General features: G+C 45.2%; 5 protein-coding genes across 12 annotated transcripts; 2 read left to right on the top strand and 3 right to left on the bottom strand.

Moving 5' to 3' along the window:
• Nucleotides 1-1,901: 1,901 nt before the first annotated feature.
• On the bottom strand, nt 1,902-6,561 carry LOC131266209 (guanine nucleotide-binding protein subunit beta-1-like). Of its 6 annotated transcripts, none has more exons than XM_058268608.1 (3): nt 6,398-6,561; nt 4,977-5,813; nt 1,902-4,821 (listed from the first exon to the last, which is right to left on the bottom strand). In XM_058268608.1, exon 3 carries the CDS (start codon nt 4,739-4,741, stop codon nt 3,719-3,721), a length of 1,023 nt encoding a protein of 340 aa, XP_058124591.1. In that variant the 5' UTR covers nt 4,742-4,821; nt 4,977-5,813; nt 6,398-6,561; the 3' UTR covers nt 1,902-3,718. The 6 variants fall into 6 exon arrangements, with proteins under 6 accessions (XP_058124591.1, XP_058124596.1, XP_058124592.1 ...); XM_058268613.1 differs by having other exon boundaries at nt 1,902-4,810; XM_058268609.1 differs by having other exon boundaries at nt 4,977-5,808.
• Nucleotides 6,562-7,550: 989 nt separating this feature from the next.
• Nucleotides 7,551-9,553, top strand: LOC131266208 (putative serine protease K12H4.7). The gene is made up of 2 exons (XM_058268607.1): nt 7,551-8,770; nt 8,835-9,553. Exons 1-2 carry the CDS (start codon nt 7,669-7,671, stop codon nt 9,245-9,247), a joined length of 1,515 nt encoding a protein of 504 aa, XP_058124590.1. The 5' UTR covers nt 7,551-7,668; the 3' UTR covers nt 9,248-9,553.
• A 524-nt stretch (nt 9,554-10,077) lies between these two features.
• Nucleotides 10,078-12,732, bottom strand: LOC131264882 (cilia- and flagella-associated protein 52). The gene is made up of 5 exons (XM_058267149.1): nt 12,669-12,732; nt 11,714-12,597; nt 11,467-11,645; nt 10,568-11,396; nt 10,078-10,488 (listed from the first exon to the last, which is right to left on the bottom strand). The coding sequence occupies exons 1-5, from the start codon at nt 12,730-12,732 to the stop codon at nt 10,078-10,080; spliced, it is 2,367 nt and encodes a 788-aa protein (XP_058123132.1).
• Nucleotides 12,733-13,234: 502 nt separating this feature from the next.
• On the bottom strand, nt 13,235-15,555 carry LOC131262299 (NEDD8-conjugating enzyme Ubc12). Of its 2 annotated transcripts, none has more exons than XM_058264269.1 (5): nt 15,489-15,555; nt 15,052-15,326; nt 14,844-14,977; nt 14,600-14,767; nt 13,235-14,514 (listed from the first exon to the last, which is right to left on the bottom strand). In XM_058264269.1, exons 2-5 carry the CDS (start codon nt 15,158-15,160, stop codon nt 14,374-14,376), a joined length of 552 nt encoding a protein of 183 aa, XP_058120252.1. In that variant the 5' UTR covers nt 15,161-15,326; nt 15,489-15,555; the 3' UTR covers nt 13,235-14,373. The 2 variants fall into 2 exon arrangements, with proteins under 2 accessions (XP_058120252.1, XP_058120253.1); XM_058264270.1 differs by having other exon boundaries at nt 15,052-15,329; nt 15,489-15,545.
• Nucleotides 15,556-18,218: 2,663 nt separating this feature from the next.
• LOC131267412 (uncharacterized) lies at nt 18,219-24,088 on the top strand. Of its 2 annotated transcripts, XM_058270285.1 has the most exons (8): nt 18,219-18,449; nt 18,524-21,312; nt 21,546-21,756; nt 21,817-21,884; nt 21,959-22,615; nt 22,692-23,191; nt 23,262-23,581; nt 23,657-24,088. In XM_058270285.1, exons 1-8 carry the CDS (start codon nt 18,348-18,350, stop codon nt 23,888-23,890), a joined length of 4,881 nt encoding a protein of 1,626 aa, XP_058126268.1. In that variant the 5' UTR covers nt 18,219-18,347; the 3' UTR covers nt 23,891-24,088. The 2 variants fall into 2 exon arrangements, with proteins under 2 accessions (XP_058126268.1, XP_058126269.1); XM_058270286.1 differs by lacking the exons at nt 23,262-23,581; nt 23,657-24,088 and having other exon boundaries at nt 22,696-23,191.
• The last annotated feature ends 557 nt before the right edge of the window (nt 24,089-24,645 follow it).

Here is a 24,645-nt window from a genome sequence, read left to right as displayed (position 1 = left end):
TCAACCGCGACACTCCAGTGGAGAGTGAACCTGCCAGCATATCACGCATTCCCTTTCGTTCTTCCGTGGAGATTGTGTCAGATAACTTGCAATTTCTCGTTCTTGCCCGCGCAACCAACCCCAATCGCGAACCGTTACTTTCTCACAAATCCCCCCAACATAACCGTTCATTAACAATGTGTATAGTAGCATATACTACTTCCGATGACGTATGTATAGTAGTATGCTACTACCACACTGTCAGCAAGAAACGCAACCACACTACCACCGACGACGCGCGCGCACAGTGGAAAATGAATGACCGCATGAATCTAGCGAACGGGGAGATGAACACTTTGCTCCGTTGGGGCGTGCCAGTACTTGTGAAAAAAAATCGAAACAGGAAAAACGGGTAATTTCCTTCTAACATTTATCCTAACAGATGAGTGTTGTAAATATAATCCAAAACTGAAGCTACTACTTTCTAACATAAACACCGAGGAACACCCCTTGGTTGTGCTGGAAAATTTTTCCACACCCTCGGTGGCTGTGCAAAAACTTTATCACGTCCTGGTGGGCACAGTTTTCGATTTTCCCGCTGGATAACACCTACCCGTACACTGCACTACGATGTGGTCAATTTTCATACACTATTCGGTTACTGAATGCACATTATACGGTGGAAAATAGCAATTTTCTCGTCCGCGGTACCGTGGCTGCGACTTTTCCGTGACTCAGTAAAAAAACGAAACACTCCCCGAGCAACTGGGTACGGATCGACGAGGCCGTTCGCTGGTCAGAGTTTTTCGCTCCCGATTTTCCCGGCTCGCTCTCTCAGCGCCACGACCAACCGTACCAAGGCCATCGGGCGATGACGACAAGCATTTTCCGGAGCGTAGACATCTTGCGTTTGGAGTTTTCCGGGCGCTCGCTCACGATTTTCCAGCCAACGGGGGTTCCTCTCTCTCTTGTTCTCTTTCTATGTCTCTTGGATGTCCAAAGGCTTCCGAACTCTTATCGCAGCACGGCAGGACAATTGTAGCTTCTTGGTAGCGTTGGAGTAAATTTTGGGGAGAGGCAACTAAAACCAACCGTAAAGCGAATGGAGAACTGAAGATACTTGATGCTCCTATCATGGCATCTGCTAGGAATGCTGGTTCTTTCTTTCGCATTCAAATTGAAATTGTCTCAAATGTTACGGCAGTTTGCTTGAGTTGTCGGTGTCGTTTCGACTTTCGTATATCTAATACTACTTTCTAGGTCTATTTCATTGAAACCATTTTTTTTCTTTCAAAGTATCCTTTTATTTTAATTATAAGCTTTTGGATTTATTTCGAACCTTACCTATACTCGCCATATCTACAGTTATTGTGCCGGGAGGAAAAACGTTCAATTCAAATCCATCATCGTCCGCTGTGGTGGTTTGTGTTACGTCGGAAGTTAAACACCTGTTGAAAGACAACATGTTCTAGTAGCAATGCGAAAGAACTGCAACATTTGTTCTCGTGCTCTATCTCTTCCAGTCGCCGGAGATACTTTTGCTGCAAAATGCGATAATTGTTTTCTTATGAAGAGGTAGTAAAATCTTGTTTGGCTACTTCTTATGCTGGAAAAAGTACCTATTTTGTAGTATTATTAAGAAAAATTGAATACAACTTAGTCTGTGTATAAAATGCCAAATTTTATATGAAAACATTCCAAATTTCTAATGTATGTACAAATATGCAATTTTCTCTAGTCTTGCTTGACGAAGGTGTCAAAACTTACACAAAACTTATCATCTTTAATTTACATTTCACTGTTTGATAGCATGTAATGTAGACCATAATTTTTTTAAAATCGCTTATGAAGAAAGCATGAAATGGAAAATAAATTTGAACGATGTAGTAACGAAAAAAAATTCACACACTTTGTTTGCTAGGGTCATAGATATACACATATGAGACTTTATTTATTTATGAATTTTGAACGAACGTTTACGAAACAATTACACTTCGCAACGGGCTAAAACGACAACCACTGTCCTCCACAGTTTTCTATGCATCCCGCGTTCGCAAAACCTGGAGTGAAGGTCGTACTTTTCGGTTGGTGTTTTCTTTTGTATATGTTACTAATCATTACTAATAACATGGTACATGGTGTAGGCAGAGAAACAAGTTGTTTAAATAGCTGAAAAGTGGTTTAAAACATTAATCTGTGCGACTGTTCATTTTATTAATCTTGGCTATCGTTCCTACCATTATCTACCGCTAGTATGTTGCGTTCCTACGTAGTACTAAGGAAATGTTTTTTCGTTTTGTAATGTTTTTTGTTTCATTTCTACTCGAAATTGAACAACACTCTCCACCGTCTTGCCATGCGTGGTTTGTTGATGGATGATCGTTGAACCAGAATGATCGTTCAAAGTATGCTTCTCGATATAAATTATCCCTTTCAATTGCTGTGATAAGGCAAAATTGTCCTACCGGATCCCTAAGCACTCCACTTCGTTGCTTCTTTAGTGTTAGCTACACAGTCTAAGCCAATCGATGTTCACCAGCAACACGCGATTTTTTCCTTCTACCGCCCTCATTAGCTTCCTCTCGAGAAAAAAAAAACATTTGGCTGCCGTCTCGCTACTTCTCCCCTGTGTCCATCACGAAACGGAACGTCGAACGACAAAGATCGAAAGTAGGAGAGTTAATAAAACTTAAATACTAGCCTAAAAACAACGTACATGTAACTTAATACGCGTTGCGGGGCGCCATCGCAAACAATTTACTTATTTATGGTTACTAACTAACGCCCGCTGGCGACTTAACGTGTGGTGTGAGACTGGTCGCCGCGCCCGTTTCCCGCGTTTGTTGAAAAACAAAATTTACCGACAAAAAAAAACTTAGAACCCCCGTAGTTGGTGTTAATACAGATACAATTGCATAAAAAAATACAACAATTTTTTTAATGGTAAAAGCTCACATTTCTGGTAAAGATTGTTGTGTGTATGTTTGATTGTTTGTTTTAGATTAGATTGTAATTTTTTTAGTTGCAAATGCTAGTCATTTTGGTGTTTCAATCTCGGCGTGGCAGCAACACGCACACTAGAGATACTCACCAAAGATATTCAACTTTTTGATTCCTTTTATGCCAAGTGCGGGTGCCTCCGTCGTTATTCGCAGAAGCAGTGGAGTGCAATCTATACCGTCCCAAGACGGATGAATCAGATTGTTCTGTTCGATCAAAATATGTATGTGCAATCGGTTTCGGTGTGTGCCGCTTGATGCACAGTTGTACATCGACAAAGACACGTAATAAAAATCAATAGCTTTAAACCAAGAGAAAAGCGATCCCAATTTGGGAAGAAAATAACTGGAAGCAAAGCACGTGCAGTGTGCGAGTTTTGTTTTCAACATCAGCTCATATTGTTCAGTATCTACTACCAACTCTATCATATGTCGGTAGCTGAACCGAGTGCACTAGTGTAGCCTGTCTGCTGTGACGCAGGCGGCCTTTGAATGTGTCTACTAAAATTATGGTGCTTACAGGCCTCGCCCCGTCGGGAGTGCGCACTTCCGCACAAAGTAAAGCTTGTGCGCGGTATAAAGATGATCGGGAGGGAGTGTAGAAAGGTTAAAATGGAAAGCATACTAATCGAACGGTAACGCCGACGCCGGCGACCTCGAGTGCACGGTCTCTTGGTCTCAATGTTCTCTGGAAGGGTTTGTTTTCGCGCCCAGTGGTAACACCATTCGGTACGCGCCTTCTAGTTCCACACGCGCAGGAACGAGTCCCAGGAGCCGGTCGCGACGGCCATACCGTTCTCCGTGACCCCTAAGCAGGACACCCGGTTGTCGTGTCCGGCCAGAATGCCCGCCCGCTCTGCCTTCATCGTGTCCCAGACGTTGCAGTTGAAGTCGTCGTAGCCGGCGAGCAGCAGCCGGCCGGATTTGGAGAACGCGACGGACGTGATGCCGCAGATGATGTTGTCGTGCGAGTACATCGCCAGCTCCTGGTCGGCGCGGATGTCGAACAGCCGGCAGGTGGCGTCGTCCGAGCCGGTCGCGAACGCGTGCCCGTTCGGGAAGAAGGTGACCGCGTTGATGTCGCTCTCGTGCCCCGGGAATGTCTGCTTGCACTGACCCTCGCGGATGTCCCACAGCTTCGCCTTCGCATCGCACGCACCCGAAACGAACGTTTTACTCTGCGGTGCCACCGACAGGGCCATTACGTCGCCGGTGTGCCCCTGGAACGAGGTCGTCTGCTGGCCCGTTTCGATATCCCACAGGGCGCAGGACATGTCGCCCGAGCTGGTCACGATCTGGTTGTCGTCCAGGAAGCGACAGCACGACAGATACCCCGTATGGCCTCCCAGCTCCCTGGCAATGCGTACATTGCCCTCGCGCGTCTTCAGGTTGTAGATCGAGCAGATGTTGTCCAGACCACCGCAGGCAACATAGTTCCCGGACGGGGCGTACGCGCACGTCATCACCCAGGACGAGCGCAGAGGGATCGCATGTACCTTGTTCGTGGTGTGCGAGTCCCACACGATCAGCTTGCCGTCCTGCGAGGCCGACACCAGGTAGCGCGAATCGCTACCCCAGTGCATGGCGTAGATCTTTGCCAGATGACCGCGCAGGGTGCGTCTCGTACGCAGCTGAATCCTTCCCACCGCTTCCAGCTGTGCCGTCGCCTGCAGGATCGAGGTATCGCAGGCAGCCTTCCTTGCGTCACGAATGGCATTCTTGAGCGTTTCCGCTTCGGCCCGGAGTGACTCGATTTCATTCATTTTTTAATATTTTCTACAGCGTTCTACAACGCTTTTGCTGGCCGTGTGAAACGATGTATCCGTACACGCCTGTAGTTGCGCTACGATTCGTCCAGAGAAAAAAGATAAAGGGAAGAGGTAATTGGAAGGGTGAGGGAAAAAATAATGAAAAACAAACGTACAAGATCATCGTCAGACTCTATTGTATTCACAGCGGTTCACAGATGCTTCTCAAAGTCCCCCATATAATGCGTACCTTAAACGATTCTCGCTGTTTCTAGAGGGCCGCTGTTCTCGGTGTCTGCGGCTACCAACACTCTCGATCTTGTTCTCTCGGTGCACTGTTGACTTTGGCTGACGCTAGACACGCACGCACGCACGCACTCACGCAATGATGAGCCCCCGCGCAAGATGATAACGACGATCTCGTGTGTAGGCGAACGGGGAGGCGGGGAGGATAGGGTCGGTGGTCTCGGTCGATCAATTAAGCGTTTGCTCTCAATTGGCGCACCGTGCGTTGCACATTTAAGCGAGGGATATGTTACAAGGGTAAAACGCTTTACATGCGAATGGATAACGCACTTTCTTCTGCTGTTTCGCCGTAAAATCACTCTAGAAACCTACTGAACACTTGTAACCTGCCGAGGATCTTTTTTTTATGCTGCCTCCACTTGTTAAACCGCGGCTTTTGATCACTTTTTTATGGGATCAACTATTTTCTCTCCCCAATCCTCTTCCACACCCTTCCGCCCGGCTCGGTCGTTGTGCAGCGGCGAACAAACTGAAAAACACTGCCCCACAAGCGGATGCGCTAACGCACACACCAAACAAACAGACAAACAACACACTCAACCACACAACCGAAGCGCTGATCTGTTCGCGCACACGCGAGTGGCGATCGTTCGTACTCGTTTGCGCACCCGCAGTATTCACTTCATCACTATCGTTCAATGTCGACTGTTTTTTTTTCTCTGCACCTTTTTTCGCCTCGCTACTCCAGCGCAGCCAAGACACACACACACACACACACAAACTCTAATGCGCGGTCGAGGGATTATTCAACGCACCGTAGAACTTCCTTCCGAACCCTGCACTTGGGATGATAATTTAAGGATAGAGAAGATTATTTTCCACCAACCGTCGAAACGGAATCCGCACCTCCGCAATATATCGTCCCACCGAACGACAACGACCGTGCGCGAGGGTTGCTGGAAAAACAGGTAAATTGCGGACGAATTACCCGTGCGCGGATGACGACACCACCCGTTCTCTTCGCTGCGCGAATGAATGTGAGTGCGGCGAATTTCCGTTCCTGTCGCCCCGCCGCGGTCCTGTTCCGCAGCTAACCCCCTGCGCAAGGGTCGGTTCGTGAGATGATAACGCGCTGATGACTTATGTTACACGGTATATAAGCGCAGATTCTGGAACGATTTTAGCGATCACGATTTTGATACGCCCGCCCCGAAACTGCTGAGCGAAGTCGGCCCGTTTCGTGCTGGTTTACTTTTTTTCACACAACCGCAGGCTTTGGATCGAACTTGTGGAGCAGACACTGGGGTACCTTGAAAATCGATTAGCTGAATTATGTTTTCCCCGTCGCAGCGCTTGCGACGACGAAAGATGCAGATGAAAATGCACTTTCTTCTGCTTCGTTCACTGTTTTCTTTTGCCACAAACCTTTTTGAGGAAACCTCACCACCTTAGCTCGCAGGCAAACGACGGTATAGCGCAGGCGAACTCGCTTAGCTGCTAATTTTTACTAGCAATTGCTCTGCATCCGACTGCTACACCATCTATTTGCATTTAATTGGACGACGATGATGTTTCCACTCCCTCTACGATGTGCGTTGAGCAAAACTACTGCTGCAGTCGTGCTTTTCGCTTCCAAAATGTTGGGACCCACTCGTACCCGGTTCCGGCAGAGGGAATCATTTTGCCCATCACTAGGCCGATAGTAATAAGTCAAAAATATCGACTGAAATAACCAATTTTTAGGTAAAGTTTCGGTTCTTTCATCGGTTTTTACAAATCATCTTTCAAATGAAAAGTATTCGAAAGGTAAAGCCTCTTTTGCAGAACATTGATCTCTGCGCATCCATCTTTACTTGCTCCGCAAGTTGAATTCCACGATTTGACACATCAATACCCGAAGGGTCCTTTGTTGTAGAGAAAAACTTTAGTCCATTTTACACTTCATGTAATTTTAAGGGATCTTTAAGACTAAGAAAACTGCGTCTGATATTTAGCATCGAACTTTTTTTATTTACGTGTCTACCAAAGCTGTGAAACAAAGTAAAAGTGTGACCGGCTATACTGCCTTTACCTCAGAAAGTCTATGTACTTTGAAATCTACCCAACAACGCAGCCAGTACGTACGCGGCCAGTTAATGCGCGGATAAATTTGAAAAAATCGTTTTACTTAATCCGGTTGGATGAGATTTATAGTGAATTCGGCGTTTTTCATAATAGGTATTAATTCTACAGTTAGAAGAACTGAACAACTATAATTTTTAAATAAGATTTCATAACAGTCAATGTTACATAGCAGATATGTATTATATCAGCAGAACCTATTTTCGTTTTCTACAGCATAAATAGCCACATTATAAATTACCCAACGATTGAAACAATTGAATGACCTGACCGCTGGTCACAAATTGGATTAGCATGCAAGCTCTTTTGTAGCACACATACGAATGGTTGAAAACCGCAGAGTGAAAAAATAAAACGCAAAATAGCCTGATAGCAGTTATCAACTGTGTTTTGTTTAAGTGTCCGTCGGGGAATACGAAACTCAGCAACATCCATCCAGTGGTCATCGTAAGGAATTCAGTTGCTTATCGTCCTCCCCTCAGGTCACACGGACTGGTCCGGACGGCTTGTCCTGCTTCGGTGTCTGATAGACAACCTTTTGTTCCGGAAGGTGAATAACCCCCGATCTGCGTACGATGGCAAAGTGCTCCGTGAACATCGTAGTCATTTTAAGTTTGTGTAGTCTCATCGTCCAGGCGAACGGATTGCGCCAGTTTTGGCGTGGTAAATCTTTTGGAAGCGATCAACCGAGCCGAACAACGGAATCGTCTTTGTACAGCGGTAAACTGAATGATACCCCCGATCTGTGGTTCGAGCAAATACTCGACCACAATGATCCTACCAATGGAGCCACCTGGAAACAGCGGTACTTCGTGAACGACCAGTTTTTTAACGCATCCGATACAAATGCTCCTGTGTTTCTCATGATCGGCGGAGAAGGTGAGGCCACGGCTCGGTGGATGCACGAAGGAGCGTGGATCCATTACGCGGAAAAACATGGCGCCCTGTGCTTCCAGCTTGAGCATCGTTTCTACGGCAAAAGCCATCCCACCGATGATTTGTCCACAAAAAATCTTGCCTACCTCACCTCCGAGCAGGCACTGGCCGACTTGGCCTACTTCATAGTGGGCATGAACGTAAAGTATGACCTGAATCCACAAGACCACAAGTGGATCGCGTTCGGTGGTTCCTATCCAGGGTCGCTGGCGGCGTGGCTGAGGGAAAAGTATCCTTCGCTGGTACACGGTTCGATCAGCTCCAGTGGACCATTGTTGGCAAAGATCGATTTCATCGAGTACTACGACACGGTTGTCCGCTCGCTCGGTCGCTACTCGACGGAGTGTGTGGACTCGGTCAAGAGTGGCATGCAGCAAGTGGAAACGCTGCTGAAGCATATGATCGGGCAAAGGACACTGAACGATAAGTTCCAGTTGTGCGATCCGGTAGAAAAATCAATCGCCAACCCGCTCGATGTGTCCAGTTTGTTCGAAGCAATTGCAAGTAATTTCGCCGGCGTTGTTCAGTACAATAAGGACAATAGTCCACACGCCACCGTTACGATCGACGAGGTGTGCGATGTGATGGCCAACCAAACTATCGGGGCACCAGTAACGCGTTTGGCCGAAGTCAACCGGATGCTGCTGGAGCAGAGCAAGCAGAGTTGCCTCGATTATGTATACGATAAGACCGTCCTTCAAATGCAGAACGTCTCCTGGGACTCGGATGTTGCTAGTGGTGGTAAGTTTCTATTTTTTAATTATCACAACTGGAAAGATAAGACGATCGACCTTTTTCTCTACAGCCCGCCAGTGGACGTACCAGACATGTAACGAGTTCGGTTTCTATCAAACCTCCAACGACCCGGATGCGGTCTTCGGTGACCGGTTTCCGGTCGAGTTTTTCGTGCGCCAGTGCGCCGACATTTACGGTGCACGGTTTGGAGCGGAGTCGCTCGCACGAGCCATCTACCGCACCAACACAAACTACGGCGCGCTGAATCCGGCCACCACAAACGTCCTGTACGTGCATGGGAACATTGATCCGTGGCATCGGTTGGGACTAACCGAAAGCAACGACATACATACACCAACCATTCTGATCGACGGGACAGCACACTGCGCAAACATGTACGAACCGAAAGATAGCGACTTTCCTCAGCTGAAACAGGCACGGTTGGAGATCGATACCTTCATTACGAATCTACTAGCCATGTAAACTGGAAAGAGGACTTTTAACTTTTCAAAGCCATAGGGTGTTATCTAATGTGGGATTTTACAACGAAGCAACAACAGAATACGAAGGTTATATAGCATATACATATGTTGTTACATCATACTGAACTGCAACGGCTTCTGGTACCGTCGTTACGTGTACCTTGCAGCGGGATGGAATAAAGGTCTCATAGACTTAACACAACCAGATTAAGTTTAAATGTACCACCTCGATAATTATTTTTATTGCAACTACTTAAATATTACGGTCCATGAGAAAAAACGTAAACCATACTTTGTTGTTCGTGCATGCCTGATACTTCGTTGAGTCAATTATCCACGGTTAAAAAAGGCATCAACTCATTACGCAGAAGTAATGTGGCAGTACAGGCTTCCGTTTGTAATGTTTGTAGTTGTTTTGAGTATCATTTTTTATTTATTCAATAAAGTTAAAAGTGAAAATAAATCTTGCTAACAACATTCAAAAACCGAATACAAATTCTTTTAGAGTAGAAAAGCGACTGCCGGTTTAAAATTGAACTGATTCCAATCCAAGCTAGGCTTAATATCGTTTACATAACTGGAGAAAATAGGACAACTCATGCTTACGGTTCCTGAAATAATTTTACAATTCTTCTCTCTTTCAAAATCAGACAATATCGTATGAGATCAAACTTATTTCGAATGTTTTTACTGACAAATTCCAAATATAGTGTTTGTGAATACAGGGTTGTAAAGTTAAATATAAACATCTACACAAATAATTTTTCTTTCTCCATTGCCCAAAGAAAGTAATGTTAAAAACTGTAAAAATGCTACCATTCAGTCCATCGATTAGTTACGTCCCTGTTCCTTTTCTTGCGAAAGCTGGATCTGACTCACCGACGAATGCTGCGAACGGGTTTCCCACTGTTCCTGATCATCGGCAAGTGAGGCCGTGTCCACGCAAGGATCGATCGTCGGCTGGGCGTTAGGGTCCACGGCCGGGCACTCGGCTATTTGACTGGAACGATTAGAGCGACTCGATTCCAGTAGGCGAACGTTTTCGTTGGCATTGCGACTCCTGCTGGTAGGGGCCACACGTGCTCCCGACGACAGGGGAGTCGTTTTGCGCGAACCATCTCGCGAGCCACCAGTTTGAGAGGAACTGTTGTGCGCCAGCTTTGCCGTTGTTTTCGTAGACGAGGCAGAGTTCCTGTCGTTGGTGCGTGGTGTGTCTTCATCAGGTATTTTAATGTGGAATTTCTGGTGTCAAGAGAAAAAACGCAACGTTTAAGAAATTCTATCTTGCAATGGTGAAACATTCTCCTTATAATCAGCTTACCTCCGGAACCTTCCAGACAAAAATGCCTCCATCACTCGAACCGGTTACGAGGAATTTTCCATTGGGGCTGTACCGGGCCGACGTGATGGCACTGGCATGCCCAATGCCCACCGCAACCTCCACACCCAGCTGGTAGCTCCACAGTCGCACAATCTGGTCCGTACCCGCCGAAACAAAATACTCACCCATCATGTTCATGTCAATCGCATTGATCGGCCCGGATTTGGATCCTTCGACTTCGCGCACGAGGCTTCCATCGTACGCTTCCCAGTAACCGATTAGCTTATCCGAACCGGCCGTAAGAATCTGCACCCCGGTTGGGAAGTACTGGGCCGCGATGAATTGTGTGTGCGCAAAGATCACGTGCTTGCGGGTGAGCCGAATCAAATCCCATATCACACACGATCCGTCCCGCGAGGCGGACACTACCTCCGTGTCGTAGTTGTTGATGTGGACGGACTCGATCGGACCGTAGTGTTCCTTTAGCACACCGATCAAACTCTGCACGTACGGATCGATTTTCCACACGCGCACCTGACCTTCAATACCACCACTTACTACGATCTTCCCGTTGCTCGTGACCGCCACTGACGAGCAGCCCTTGTTGTGGGCGTTCGGGATGGCATAGATAAGCTTCCCGGTCAGCGGGGTGAACGCGCGGATCACTCCATCGTTCCACGCCGAGATGATACTTTTTCCATCGCGACTAAAAACGATCGACGAGGAGGCAAAGTTGGGCACGACGATCCGTAACAGTTCCTGCATTTTCGAAGTGGACCATATGCGGATCGATTCGTGACTCGCTGTGGCAAAGACTAGCGAAAAGTTGCTGTAAAGGTTAGAGGGTACGCGTTTTAATTCTGTAAATAACAAGCACGAAAAGGATGTAAAGAACTTACTAAGGAAAAGCTATGTCGTAGACGGCATTCGTGTGACATGTCTTAAGTAATCTAAGACTCGATGAAAAATTCGCCAACTCCAACGAGTAGATTTCACATCCATTTGTTCCAATGAGCAGAGTTTTCCCATGGACAATCTGCAGAGATGTGACGACACCATCGATTTTTGTAGAATGCAACTAAAAAGAACACGTGTGTATGATGTATTATCGTTTCAAATCTCAAACATCAAATCTCCACTACATACCGATTTAAGCTCTGGCCATGTTGGTCCACGGTAAGTTTTGAAATTTGCATTCCGTTCCTGCACCAGATCGATCGTTCCGTCGCCGGCGCCAATGATGAGTTTTCCGTCGGGCAGCAGTAGCAAATCGCGCACACCGTAGTGATACTTCTCGCAGTCCTTGCCGGGTGGTTTACGTGCGTTGTGCTTACCGAAGCATCCAAGCAACACTGGCATTTTATCTTGCGACGGCACACTTGGATTTGGGTTGCAGTTCAGGTTGATCTTCACGATGTCCCCACTCATCGTGCCCACGTAGAGCGTGTCGTCGTTCGGCGAGATGCGCATTCCGGTGAACTCCCGGCGTAGTTTGCCAACCGCAACGTCCTGCACAGTCAGCCGTTTCCGCTCACGGTCAATGTTCCATACGCGCAAATTTTGATCCCCACCGGAAACGAACGTCGTGAAGCGCTTGTTCAGACTGCACACCTTCGTCGCGTCGCCGGTCGTTTCCTTCGTCGCGATCGTGCCACAGATGGCGCTACGCTGTTCGATGTCCCACACGATGATCGAACCGCAGTCCTTTCCGCCCAGACTTACCAGGAACTGGTCATTTGATGAGAAGCAGAGCGATTGAACACGCACCCGGTGTAGTTCGTAGCGCGAGATCTCCTTGCGACTCTCCCAATCCCACACAATCACGTACGCCCGGAAACCCATGTGGTTTGACTGCCCGGAAGCAACCATACGCCCGCTGGTGGAGATATCCAGCGTGGAGATAGTGTTCGTGTGGCCGCGCAGAAAAGTTTGCTTGTTGGTAGCGAGCTCGTAGATGGAGATTTCATTGCCCAGCGGAAACACCAAATGGCGCTGATCAGGATGGACGCGCAAACCGCACACGACATGACCTGCAAGCAAAGAACGGTGGTTTTTAAAAAAAATGCAAGTTCTAACATTAAGTATTTAAATTATTATTTACCGTCGAATCCGATTATGGCGGAGGGTTCCAAATTAATCACTTCCGTTGGCTCCTCGATGGACATGCTTTTCTCGTTAGATTTGCTAGCAAAGCGCGATTCATGCACAACCTACAATAATATTGAATCGAATGCATTTGAGGTGCATGACCAGCTTGCTTGCTAGCTAGTTGTGAAGCCTTTTTACATAGTAACCGCTCGTTACCAATGTTACTGGTTGGCCTAGCAACGAACGAACAGAGTGTTTGTTTCTCGTTGTTATTTCGTAGGAAAATTCGCAACTTTGGGAGTTCAACAGGTGGTCTAGTTCTTCCTTCAATGTGTTCCGATAAAATTATGTATTTTTTAACAATTGGTTGCCAATCGATAATTCTGTTCGAACGGACAACGTGTTTGGCAACATGATGGCACATCTGCCTATAGGAAATAGAGTGCGCTGGAAAACTAGTGTTGAGAAAATAACTCAAAGGAAAAATAAGCATGTAAATGAATGGATACAAACTCATTACTGATTACAGAGTTCAAATAAAACTTTCTCTAGCTTATTACTTATGGACACTGGTCAATCTTTGATGTTTGGATTCATTATTTACTTTATTTTTTTTTTCGTTAACCTATGTTTTTGTGTACGCAAATGTTCATTTCCATTTCCAGGTTCATCGTTCACCTTTTTTGTATCCATTTGTCTGTTGGTCTTTATTCTGCAGTTGGCAATGGGCAGCTAGTAAAAGATCCGGGATTCAGCACGACCTTACCAGGTACTCCTTCCTCTCTGGGGCCTGGGATGGACCAACAAGAACTGCAAAATGTCCTGCCTTTTCCTATGCGTTTATTATGTTTTTTTTTTCTTGTTACATTTACTCTTGGCTTGAAGGGGGGATATAAACTTCGCTCTAATCGCTAGAGTAACTTAGCTACATGCCAATTTTGCGCTACATGTTGCATGAATTTAGCTGCTCCTGCACCATCCACTAACACTACCCGACCGTTTCACTCTACTTGAATGGCAAAGAACCCTCCGATGAATTGTGCCTTAATTGATAGAGTAAAGCTGTGCTACGGACGCGAAACTGCTGGCGCACGAGTAACAAAGTGAACTTTTCCGGTGGCTTCCACTCAGGAGGGAAAAATCAGCAAATTCTAGTTAGATAATGTACAGATAAAAGTGATTCAAGTGTTGAACTGCTGTTTCAATAGATTTCATGCTTATGCGGTTCCATCTTCACGCAGCCGATTATTTAGCCGTACACCCATCCTTTGCATGGCCTGTGTATAGTTCTGAATCGTCTTTACATGGTTTGAGCTGCATCCTGTTTTTTCCTATATCTAAACAAGGTGCTTTCCGTTTCCTGTAATATTCGTTCTAATTCTCTCTCGGTTTCTCTGTCCACTGCTTCGTCAATCACATGCTACAAGGCCTAACATGATGCTACATCTTGCCGAGAAACGAACACTGCTGTGTCCATGGTGTCTCGTGACTGCATTTCCGGAATTATCTGATTTGTTTTTTTTTTACGGAACAAAATAGGTTCTTATGTTGTTGTCGCTATTTGTGATCGGTAGAATTAGCTTCGCACCATTGTCGGCCCATTTTGGATCGCTTCATCGTGGTTTTTAGTTATAATTAAAGTCTATATAATAGCGCCCACCAATCGTAAGAATAATTAAATAAACGCAACATTTAAGTGTTAATTTCGAATTTATATATCACTTGAGGCAGCGTTGGAAGTAGGTTGCCCCAATGTAACTACCGCGCATGGCTTTGAAAACGTTGTGCTCAAATAGACGTCGGTTCGTTTGCAACACTTCGGCGGCTTCTCGGTTCAGTGGATCTTCAGGGTTTGGTTCCTGTGAATTTTAGCGTAATTAGCCAAATGTGTTTGAGAGTATCGATTTATCACGCTGTTAAGCCAACATGCACATTTAAACGTACCAGGAACAAGTATTGCAATCCATACACGATCGAGTTGATCGTCAAGACCGGCTTCCAGTCTTCGCGCAGAATGTTCAAACACACGTTTCCTTCAAGGTCTATGTTTGGATGGTAGACCTGAGTTTCACATTTGACCTTCGGCGGCTCGTGAGGGTAGTTCGGTCCAACCTGCAAATTGGTAGAAAATTTCAGAATCATTTATGAAGAACATACAAACAAAACGCACGACGTTCGAGAGTTATACCTTAAAGTTGAACACGAAACGACCTCCCTTGTAAAAGCCTTCATCCGGACAGATGATGAGCTTGAAGTTGAGCAAATCATCCGGGTCCGGAAACTCGGTGGCACAAGTCTTGGGGAGGTTCAGCTCATTGATATCTATCGAGTTGATTAAACGCATAGAAGAGTAATCTTTGGAATCACGCGCAAAATCAAAATGTACCAGCCCTTACCCTTGGTAATCCTTAGTTGTGCGGCGGTGAAAGTTTTCTTCTGTCCCCCAGCCAACGGTGTCGCTTCGCCACCTTTCTTTTGTTGTTTCAGCGAGAATAGTTTAATCATCGTAACCACTGATTGTTGCGTTCCTGTTTGCTGACGACGAAGCGACCAGTAGGTTTCAAAACAATAATTTCCACAGCGCTGCGAAATTCCGCCAGCAGCTCCAACGTAAAACGATGTTGATTTGGTTGGTTCGCTGGTATCTGCTGCAGACTTCCGTCGTAACACTCTGCTTCGTATACAAACAGTGGCGTTGTTGAATCAGAGGAGTAGAAAGGAAAACACTGTTACAAATTTGGAACCCATCCGCGGGCGCACTGCTTATGCTTATGAAATGAATTGTCAGTAACTAGAGTATGCATTCGCAAATTCCCGAATTGGTAATATTTACGTTCGTCTGAAACTTGTTTGTCTCCCTTTTTCCCAGAGATCGCTACAATATTTTATAATTTTCTCTGTGTGGTTGTCAGTAGTGTTGGCAGAATCGGGATTCGGAAGATTTGAAGATTCGATCCCTAGACGGATTCCAAAGATTCGAATCCCATTTGACGGATTCTAAAGATTCGAATCCCATCTGACAGATTCTAAAGATTTGAATCCCATTTGCCGGATTCCAACGATTTGATTCAATTAGGTTTCGAATCAGATTTGATTGGTTTGGGACTCGATTTGATTCGATTCTGACTTGTTCCTAAACTGTTTGAATCGACTCACAATGATTTGAGTCGAATTAGTCACACAACTAGTCGATCTAGAGACAATGTCATTCGGGTAGAGCACGGACTACGATCGGAAAATATCCGTTCGACGGTCGCTGAAAAATGAACTCTGTGCGTTTATACCATATATGTTCAAAGGTTACTTTGAAGCCTCCAGCTTCGTTTATACCTAAGGCGCTCAAGTGTTTTCGTGAAGTGGATGATTGTTTCTTTTCAAACGAAGTCGTTGGTAATCATTTAAATAATTATACAAAATGATGATAAACTCATAAAAAATTACAAATAGGATCCTCAGAAAAGCAATTAACACTCTTTTTTTTAATAAGAACCCTCAAATGTACGAATTCTTCGAGAATCCGCGGCTTAAAACCTCGCGGATTTCTTCCCATACAAACGGGAACGAACGGATTTGCGAAAAGAGTTCATTTCGTTCATATTCAAAATGGCAAGTAAAATGAACACATTTGAGAGGAGGTGAGTGAAACTTGACAGCCAGGTTTGCCCGCGCTTTTCAATGTGAGTGACCTTTGACAACTCGATTCGAACGGATTTTATCCGGTCGTAGTCCGTGCTGTACCCGATTGATTTAAGTTTACTTAAATCGAACGCTGGGTAGAATGTCCAATGGACATAGATTGAATTTTTTGCGCGATTTGCAAGTTAGGCTCCATTTCATCAGGACCAGACCATTTTTACCGGATTCTGAATAGGATTCTGGGGATTTAGATTAGGATATAAAGTAATGATGATGATGATGATGAGTCCCACCGCTTACCCCTACATAGGTTTGAGAGGGATGAAAGTATGTTGCGATATTAAATATAAATCATCAAACGAGAGGGGGCATTGGGGCAATACTCTCCAGAACAATCGCATCCAATTCTGCTCCATTTATACAACGGTCGCCATCGATTAAGGGGGGGTACATCTTAGATTTCCCAACTAGCAAAAGGAGACCACTTTCTGGAGTATGGCAGGTATTTTCGCACAGTTTTGGTTAACACCGCCAGCTATCAATGATTGATCGTGTGGTGAAACCCAGCAGTACTACTTAAGGGACCTAATCTTGTTCCTTCCATACAACGGTCCCGAGCAATCACCTCGAAAGGTAAGTCCCCCAAGGTTAACGAGGCACCACTTTCCGGAGTGTAAGAGGGTATTTATGCTCTGTTTGTAGTTGTCACCGCCAATTACCATTGGTTGATAATGTGATGCCACTATCAAGAACAAAAACTACAGCGAGATGAGTAGATACTATTAGTTCTTTTCGTACCTCGAATGAAAGGTCTTTTAAAGACTGATAACTCTGTACCACAAAGACTCTTCCGTAATTCTTAGTTTATGAAATTCTAAGGCGTAGGTGCAGAAACCTTGGTTGGTATTTTCAGCTGAAATAACTAATTTGCCAATAACTTCATAATCGCTTAAGCGATTTGTACATACGACCCCTCAAATGAAAAGTCCTTTCAAAACACACAACTTTGTCTTACAATAGATCTTTTCATATTTTCTAGTTTTTGAGAAAACTAATTGTGTGGAAAAGAGACAGCACTCTACCGGGAACAAGTTTAATAAACTTCGATTACTAAAAAGCCAAAATCTGCCTATTTGTTAATTATTATTGATTCTTTCAACCGATTTTCACGATTGACCCCTTAAATGAAAGATCTTTTCAAGTCGCGCATTTGTGTTGAAGGTAGATGTTACCGTACTTTCTTGTTTTTGATCAAAACCACACCAGGAAAGTGTTCGCCCGAGGAGGCGAAAAGGTAAATCAGGTTGATTGGCAATTTAGGTTAGAAAAGTCAATTCTCGCATAGCTTGTTAGTTCCTTGACCGATTTCCACAAATGACCCCTCAAATGAAATCGGGATTCGGATTTGGAGATCCGGATCGCAGAATGGATTTGAATCGAAAGATTCGAATCCCTGTAGGGATTCAGTTTTCTCATCACTAGTTGTCAGTTCGTACAGTGAACAGTGTTGCCATGAAGTAGCGAAATCTAAAAGAAAGATACGTTCAGCTCCTAGCAGCTAGCTGAGTTTGATCACAAAAATATTTAAAAATAGTTTTGTTACAAATGACCAGTTAATGACACATTCTTATAGCAATTTTATTGAAAATTTAGCTGAAAGGTAATGGAAACTCAAAACGTATCATTTTAAAAAAAATCTAACATTTAATTTTCGTTTTCAACAAAAACTCAACGAAACTTACCAGTGACAGCAGAGACATTGAATCGCTGGCAGCACTGTGTGACAGCAAACTGACAGCCACAACACTCTCTACCTATCTCTTTTACTTGGTTTTGCGAGAAAGTGATGGCATCCGTTTGTTTTGAATTATTCCCGCCACATTGGCGGGACCGCACAAAATTTGCACGTCGGCTATCGGGAAGCAATTCGACTTGCAAAATTTGTGCAGTACGCGAACATTTGAGCAAATCTTGTGACTAAACAGTAGTGTTAAAATTTATTATTTTTCCCACTAAACCTTGTGAATTAGGGAGTGTTTGTTCCAACCTTGTCACGATGGAGGACCCTGTATTCCGTCAAAAGTATCAAAAGTGCAAGTACAGAGTTAAGCAATGGGAAAAGGAGTTTAAGAAAAAGCATGGCCGCGTGCCGTCTAAGGTGGGCCGATACTTGCCACTGGCGCAAGTGGATGAACATATATTAAAGATTACTTTTTACTTACGATCTACCAGCTGGACATACGAGACTCCCCGAGTGAAATTCGAAATTCTTACAAAATGTACTACCGACTTAAGACCAGCCTGCTCGAGGACACTTTGCTGGATGTGCTGGACGATGACGATGATTTCGATGGTTCACTAATTTCCCAAGAGTCCAGCTTTTCGCAGGAAATCGGCGATAGTTTAGGGAGGTTCAGCAATGGGTCAATTTTAAACGAGAGCGCCCTTGCTGGAAGGACGTCATCGATGAGCAGTTTGCTTACGGAACCCATAGGTCGTACAAGCACCGCGATGGATTTTCAGGCAGAAGAGGAAGTACAACAGAACCAGCATGCGTGGAGGGGAGAAAAAAGTCGCAAAAAGGATCCTGTTCCAAATGGTGTTTCGAAAAATACGCCCACCGATCCCCCGAAACCGGTTGGCATAAAGGTAACCAAGCTAATGTCTGCCTCAAGCTTGATTATTCCTAAAAGAAACCCGCGTAAATCGATGTCACGAAACTCTTTCGGAATGACCGATGGCTCCGGTTCAATCACCAGCAGTGGAAGCGGGACGAAATTTACCCTCCCAGACCTGGAGACATTACTCACAGCCAAATCAAAAGAACTGGAAAGCAGTATGAAGGTTGAACAAAAAGTCTCAGTTCCCTCGTTGACCGAACCAATGAATCAGTTAGACGAAAGATGGATTAACCGGCGCTCCACCGGTGAAGTGGAAAATAGTTTATCTAACCAATCTACACTTCCCACCGAGGAGCGCGCGACCAACTATGGGCTTCGTAACATCAATCTGACTTCAATCGCCTCATCATCAAGCTTTGGTATGTCGTCGTTGAGTGTTTCCTGCAAGGAGCCTCCGATTGATAGCAAAACAACCGATGGAATAGTCGTTCAAAATACGGTATACGATCGGACTGTGCAGTCGGATTCTGATGGAGTGGTGGAGAATTCGGAAGACGAGAGCACCAAAACGTCCCCTGGGATGATGCACATTGCGAAAAAACGTAAGATCTTCACCGCCATCAATCGAAGCCCGGTGGAAAAGCAAATCAAAGAGAAAGATATACCGAAGCCGGTAGGCGAACCGCAGCCGATTCTGAAGGCCACCGAGAATGATCCCCAGAACGAAAAAGAAAACGAAAAGGAGCCCGTGCAACGACAAAAACGTGTCGCAAAGAAAGTTACGAAAACTGGGAAACAAAAATCAACGCATAGGAAAGTAATGGATAAACCCAAATTAAATACGGTGGTACAACGCGCTCGATCAACCCGTGCAAGCGCGAAGGTTGCCAGCTACCGAGAAGTACTCGCCGAAGATAATGCGGTTGAGGCGAAATTTTCCAGCGATGATGACGATAAGGATCCCGATTACGGGATGAAGCCAAATGAAGCGGATGATGAGTCGTTACCTTCGGAAACGGGAGATTCTGATCAAGGGCAACAGGAAGAACAAACAGTCCATAAGCCTAAACAAGTTCGTCGTTCACGTAGTATTGGCCCGGCGAAACAACGGAAAACTCCACGAGTTAAGGGAAAACCGGCACCTATCTCTCCGAAGTTAAGCCCGGGTACATCGAAGCCATCTACGTCCAAGGGTCGGAAGTCAAAAGCAGTCGCTCAACGGCGAAAGACAAGTGCCACGAGTGAGGCACAATCGAGTGGCGAACAAGAAGAACCCGAGGAGTATGTGCCGGAATTTGGGCTCGATCGGCTTAAGAACATTCCACGGCTCGATATCAAAGAACTGATGAAGGATACAAAGCTGGCCGATACTTTTATTCAAGGCGCGGGCTTATGTGATCCTACAGGGAAACCATCCACTGCAGAACCATCTGGAAGTGGCAAAGAAACGGCGTTACGCAAGAAAATGGCAGCAGGGAAGTTGAACGAAAATTTTGTGCGCGTAGACCTGCGTAAAAAGGTGTTCGTTAGGGGCAAGAAAACGATGAATTACAGTCGCTACAAAAAGTCACTGTGGAAGGCCAAGAAGGTGGCGGCTCTGAGCGGTCCGGACATGGATATGGGTGGGTGCGACGGAGGAACCTTGACGTGCTTTTTATGCGGCGGCACCGGCCACATGGCACGTCAGTGTAAGAATGTGAAGGAAGACAAACTCCTGCCATTTGACGAGAATGCAGTGGAGGATTCTTCGTTCCCTACGTTGGAGGAAGCTGAAGCGATGGCACTATCAAAGACGGCAGTTGTTCATTCAAATCGCATGGATAATCTTCCGCCTGTTGCTAATTTAGTGTGGAAAGAACAGCCAACAGAAAGCACAGAACCGAACGACGAGCCAGAAACCACAACCAATTCAAATGATAAGTCGCTGGAAAAAGAATTACCGGAGGTGACAAAGGAAACAACGAAAGTGTTTTCGAAACCGGCATACATAGGTCATAGGATACCGGAAGATTTCCTTAAGAAATCCGGCCTGCTTGAAGCAACAGTCAGTCGCGGGACCAAGGGCACCTTCGAACCCGTTTATGAGCAACAGCCGGATGGAACTCTTCCCGAAACACCTCGGGAAGTTTTCACGACGCTGCAAATGTTTGGCCACAAGTCCTTCCGGCACGGTCAGGAGCGCGCCGTGATGCGTGTACTCTGTGGAATGTCGACCCTTGTAACGCTTAGCACAGGGGCGGGAAAATCTCTCTGCTATCAACTTCCCGCGTACTTATACCGCCAAAAGCGGCAGTGTATTACGCTTGTGATTTCTCCATTGGTTTCGCTTATGGAGGATCAGGTGCACGGAATGCCGGATTTTCTTAACGCCCACTGTCTACATACAAACCAGACACCAAAGTGAGTATAGTATGAGTTTGGTAAACCTTTGTTTTATGCACACAAACCTAACTGACTTCATCAAACATTTTTAACCAGCAATGTTTAAGAAAAAGAGTCAAGTATTTCGTATTTTTATTTTATTTGATATTGAGAAGTTCAGAAAAAGTTCAAAACTTTAAAACTTGTTTCAGAATTAGCCATGCAGAGAAAAAAACAAGTATTCTTTCCAATCGTTTTTCATCTTCTTATAGAGTTCGCGATCGTACGATGGCGGCAATCAAAGCAGGCGAAGTGGATGTGCTATTGATCTCACCGGAAGCAGTCGTTGCGGGGGAGAAATCGACCGGCTTCGGTTCACTGCTTCGTGAGCTGCCACCTATAGCGTTTGCATGTATCGACGAAGCTCATTGTGTGTCCCAGTGGAGTCATAATTTTCGACCAAGTTACCTTATGATCTGCAAGGTAATGGTATGAACCGGAAGAGTAAAAGCATCATCTTACGTTCTGTTTTATTTACCGCAGGTTTTAAAAGAAAAACTGGGTGTAAGAACAATTCTAGGACTAACGGCCACGGCTACAGTACAAACGCGGTATGATGCCAATATATTATTGTTTCGATTGAGATTAATCGAAAACCAATCGAAATTGTATTTTACGTTTTCAGACAAAGTATTGTTTCTCATCTGGCCATACCGGATGGTTTGAGCGGCATCATCAGCGATATTCCGCTGCCCGATAATCTACTGTTAACCGTTTCACGCGACCCAAACCGAGACACGGCTCTGGTGGAGCTGCTTCTTTCAGAACGTTTCAATTCCCTACAATCGATCATCGTGTACTGTACACGGCGTGATGATTGCGAGCGGGTGGCTACGTTCGTTCGCACCTGCTTCCAGGATGCAGCTCGTGCTGCGGCCGAAGCAAACACTAATAAACGTAGAAGGATGAATTACGTCGCGGAACCGTATCACGCTGGCATGCCCGCGTCTCGCCGACGGACAATACAGAACGCATTCATGAGTGGGGAGCTGCGCATCGTGGTGGCCACCATCGCTTTCGGAATGGGCATCAACAAGGCGGATATACGTGCTATCATTCACTACAACATGCCGAAGAACTTTGAGAGCTATGTGCAGGAGGTGGGTCGCGCGGGACGCGATGGGCTGCTTTCACACTGCCACCTTTTTCTGGACAATCGTGGTAATGACAGGAATGAACTACGACGCTTTATTTTTGCGAACTCAATTGATCGACATGTGATTCGCAAGCTTTTGCAGAAGATCTTTGTACCTTGTGCATGCGCGCAAATTTTTAAAAATCCGTAAGCGTCTTCACCGATGTGAGCTCTTTTAATTAGCTGTTTTTAATTGGTTTATATTGTTCTATTGTTTCGACAGGCAGTTGGCTAACGATTTACAACAAGAAATCCAAGCAATCAATGGCATCGATTGGGATGTCGAATTCGACGATAATACCGCAGTCAACGAAGTTCAACGGAAAAACAACGGACATTTACACCACAAAGGCGGGAAACGATTGTGTCCCGGGCACGAGATATGCTTCTCAATCGAATCCACCGTCCAGCAGCTCGATATTCCGGAGGAAAATATTGCCACTTTTCTCTGTTACCTTGAGCTGCACGAACAGAAATACATCCAAGCGCTTAGCCCTGCCTACTGCATGTGTAAGATAATGTCGTACAGTGGTATCCGACCACTTAGAATGGCCGCAAAAGAGTGTCCCCCGTTAGCAATGGCATTTGCGCTCGATCTTAAGCGGGGGATTTCTCATGCCACATCTACGTTCATTGAGTTTCCGGTGATAGATGTGGCTGCCGCAATCGGATGGGACAGTGGCGTCGTAAAATATCAATTGAAAAATCTCGAATGGACTACTGGTAATGGCAATTTCACAGGAAAGGTTATTGAGATGAGGCGCTTTTATTAAAATCGTGTGTTTACTTGCAGAAAACAACGTTCGGAAACGTTCCCCTTTGTCGGTGAGCTTCTCAAACTTAGGGTTCCGGGTGCGTGCACCGGGTGACCTAACGGACGATGAGCTAGATCGCACATTGGACACACTGTACGAACGCGTAACCAGCCAGGAACGTACCCAGCTGGCGCAGTTGCAGTACATTTCAGACGCACTAAACTCGGTTAGCTTCAACAGCATTCATCCCGTTTGTCGTGTGGATTGTCCGTCCGGCCCATCCGAGAAGCTGAAAAAAATCGTTCGAGAATACTTCATTACCGACATTAGCAAAGAACATGTGGAAATCGTTCCAGAGGTAAGAATTGTCGGAAGACATTGCTCAACCAATGCATTAGTGATACCAATCTCACCTAATTCGATTATTCCCCAGCCTGACGATACAACCGACGAGCGCTTGATAGCGGACATTCGCACGATGATATGCCGTTACCCGGAAAACAATTTCAGCGGCAGAACAATCGCTAGGCTATTTCACGGTGTCCAAAGCCCGAATTATCCGGCGTTGGTTTGGTCCAGGTCGAATTTCTGGCGCGCTTACACGAAGACTGACTTCAATCGCATCGTACGGTTAGCGAACGCTGAAATTGTTCGAATGAAGAGCTGAGAATTTGGGATTTACGATTCAGACTGGTGTTAGTTGAATGGTTAGTTGGTTTTCTGCACTTTAGCTCATTTTTACTTTGATTATACTCAATAAGAATAAAATTGTTGTTACTCAAATTCGAAAGACATGAATTGAGTTTAAAATAAGAAAAGTTGTCATGGAAATGAATAAAACGTATGCTATGAAAAGATAGCGTCCCCGTGGAAAGCGGCGACTCTGAGCTGCTGTTATAAACGCATTGTGTTGTCAGATGATGGAGTCCGGAGTATTTGTGCAAAACAATCATCCTTGTGGTCATTTTTTTGCATAAATCATCCCATTTAGCCCACGATGGAAGTGGCAAATTTCATTTAGCAACACTATTTTTCCGGAATAATTGTGCTTCATCGCAGGAGAGTGCGTCACCAACGTTCCACAGCTTCATCGCGCCGTGATTCATCCACGACAAAAGGTTAGACAAAGCTGTCTAACTTGCAAATCGCGCAAAAAACTCAATCTATGTCCAATGGACATTCTACCCAGCGTTCGATTTGAGTAAATTTAAATCAATTACATTGTCTCTAGATCGACTAGTTATGTGACTAATTCGACTCAAATCATTGTGAGTCGATTCAAACAGTTTAGGATCAAGTCAGAATCGAATCAAATAGAGTCCCAAACAAATCAAAACAGATTCGAGTCCTAAACAAATCAAATCAGATTCGAATCCCAAACAAATCAAAACAGATTCGAGTCGCAAACAAATCAAATCTTTA

Source organism: Anopheles coustani, chromosome 2 (assembly GCF_943734705.1).
Source record: "Anopheles coustani chromosome 2, idAnoCousDA_361_x.2, whole genome shotgun sequence".
In the NCBI taxonomy this organism is placed as follows: domain Eukaryota; kingdom Metazoa; phylum Arthropoda; class Insecta; order Diptera; family Culicidae; genus Anopheles; species Anopheles coustani.
Note: the sequence above shows the minus strand (reverse complement) of the source record. Positions and strands in the feature narration are given on the sequence as shown.

Bases quoted from the DNA above. Each gene is read 5' to 3' on its own strand.
- LOC131266209 (XM_058268608.1), bottom strand. From the start codon at position 4,741: ATGAATGAAATCGAGTCACTCCGGGCCGAAGCGGAAACGCTCAAGAAT.
- LOC131266208 (XM_058268607.1), top strand. From the start codon at position 7,669: ATGGCAAAGTGCTCCGTGAACATCGTAGTCATTTTAAGTTTGTGTAGT. The intron at 8,771-8,834 runs GTAAGTTTCTAT...TTTTCTCTACAG, and splicing joins CTCGGATGTTGCTAGTGGTG to CCCGCCAGTGGACGTACCAG.
- LOC131264882 (XM_058267149.1), bottom strand. From the start codon at position 12,732: ATGTCCATCGAGGAGCCAACGGAAGTGATTAATTTGGAACCCTCCGCC. The intron at 11,397-11,466 runs GTAAGTTCTTTA...TAACCTTTACAG, and splicing joins TACGACATAGCTTTTCCTTA to CAACTTTTCGCTAGTCTTTG. The intron at 10,489-10,567 runs GTAAGCTGATTA...TCTTGACACCAG, and splicing joins TTGTCTGGAAGGTTCCGGAG to AAATTCCACATTAAAATACC.
- LOC131262299 (XM_058264269.1), bottom strand. From the start codon at position 15,160: ATGATTAAACTATTCTCGCTGAAACAACAAAAGAAAGGTGGCGAAGCG. The intron at 14,768-14,843 runs GTATAACTCTCG...ACCAATTTGCAG, and splicing joins GTTTCGTGTTCAACTTTAAG to GTTGGACCGAACTACCCTCA. The intron at 14,515-14,599 runs GTACGTTTAAAT...TAAAATTCACAG, and splicing joins GATTGCAATACTTGTTCCTG to GAACCAAACCCTGAAGATCC.
- LOC131267412 (XM_058270285.1), top strand. From the start codon at position 18,348: ATGGAGGACCCTGTATTCCGTCAAAAGTATCAAAAGTGCAAGTACAGA. The intron at 18,450-18,523 runs GTGGGCCGATAC...ACGATCTACCAG, and splicing joins ATGGCCGCGTGCCGTCTAAG to CTGGACATACGAGACTCCCC. The intron at 21,313-21,545 runs GTGAGTATAGTA...ATCTTCTTATAG, and splicing joins CATACAAACCAGACACCAAA to AGTTCGCGATCGTACGATGG.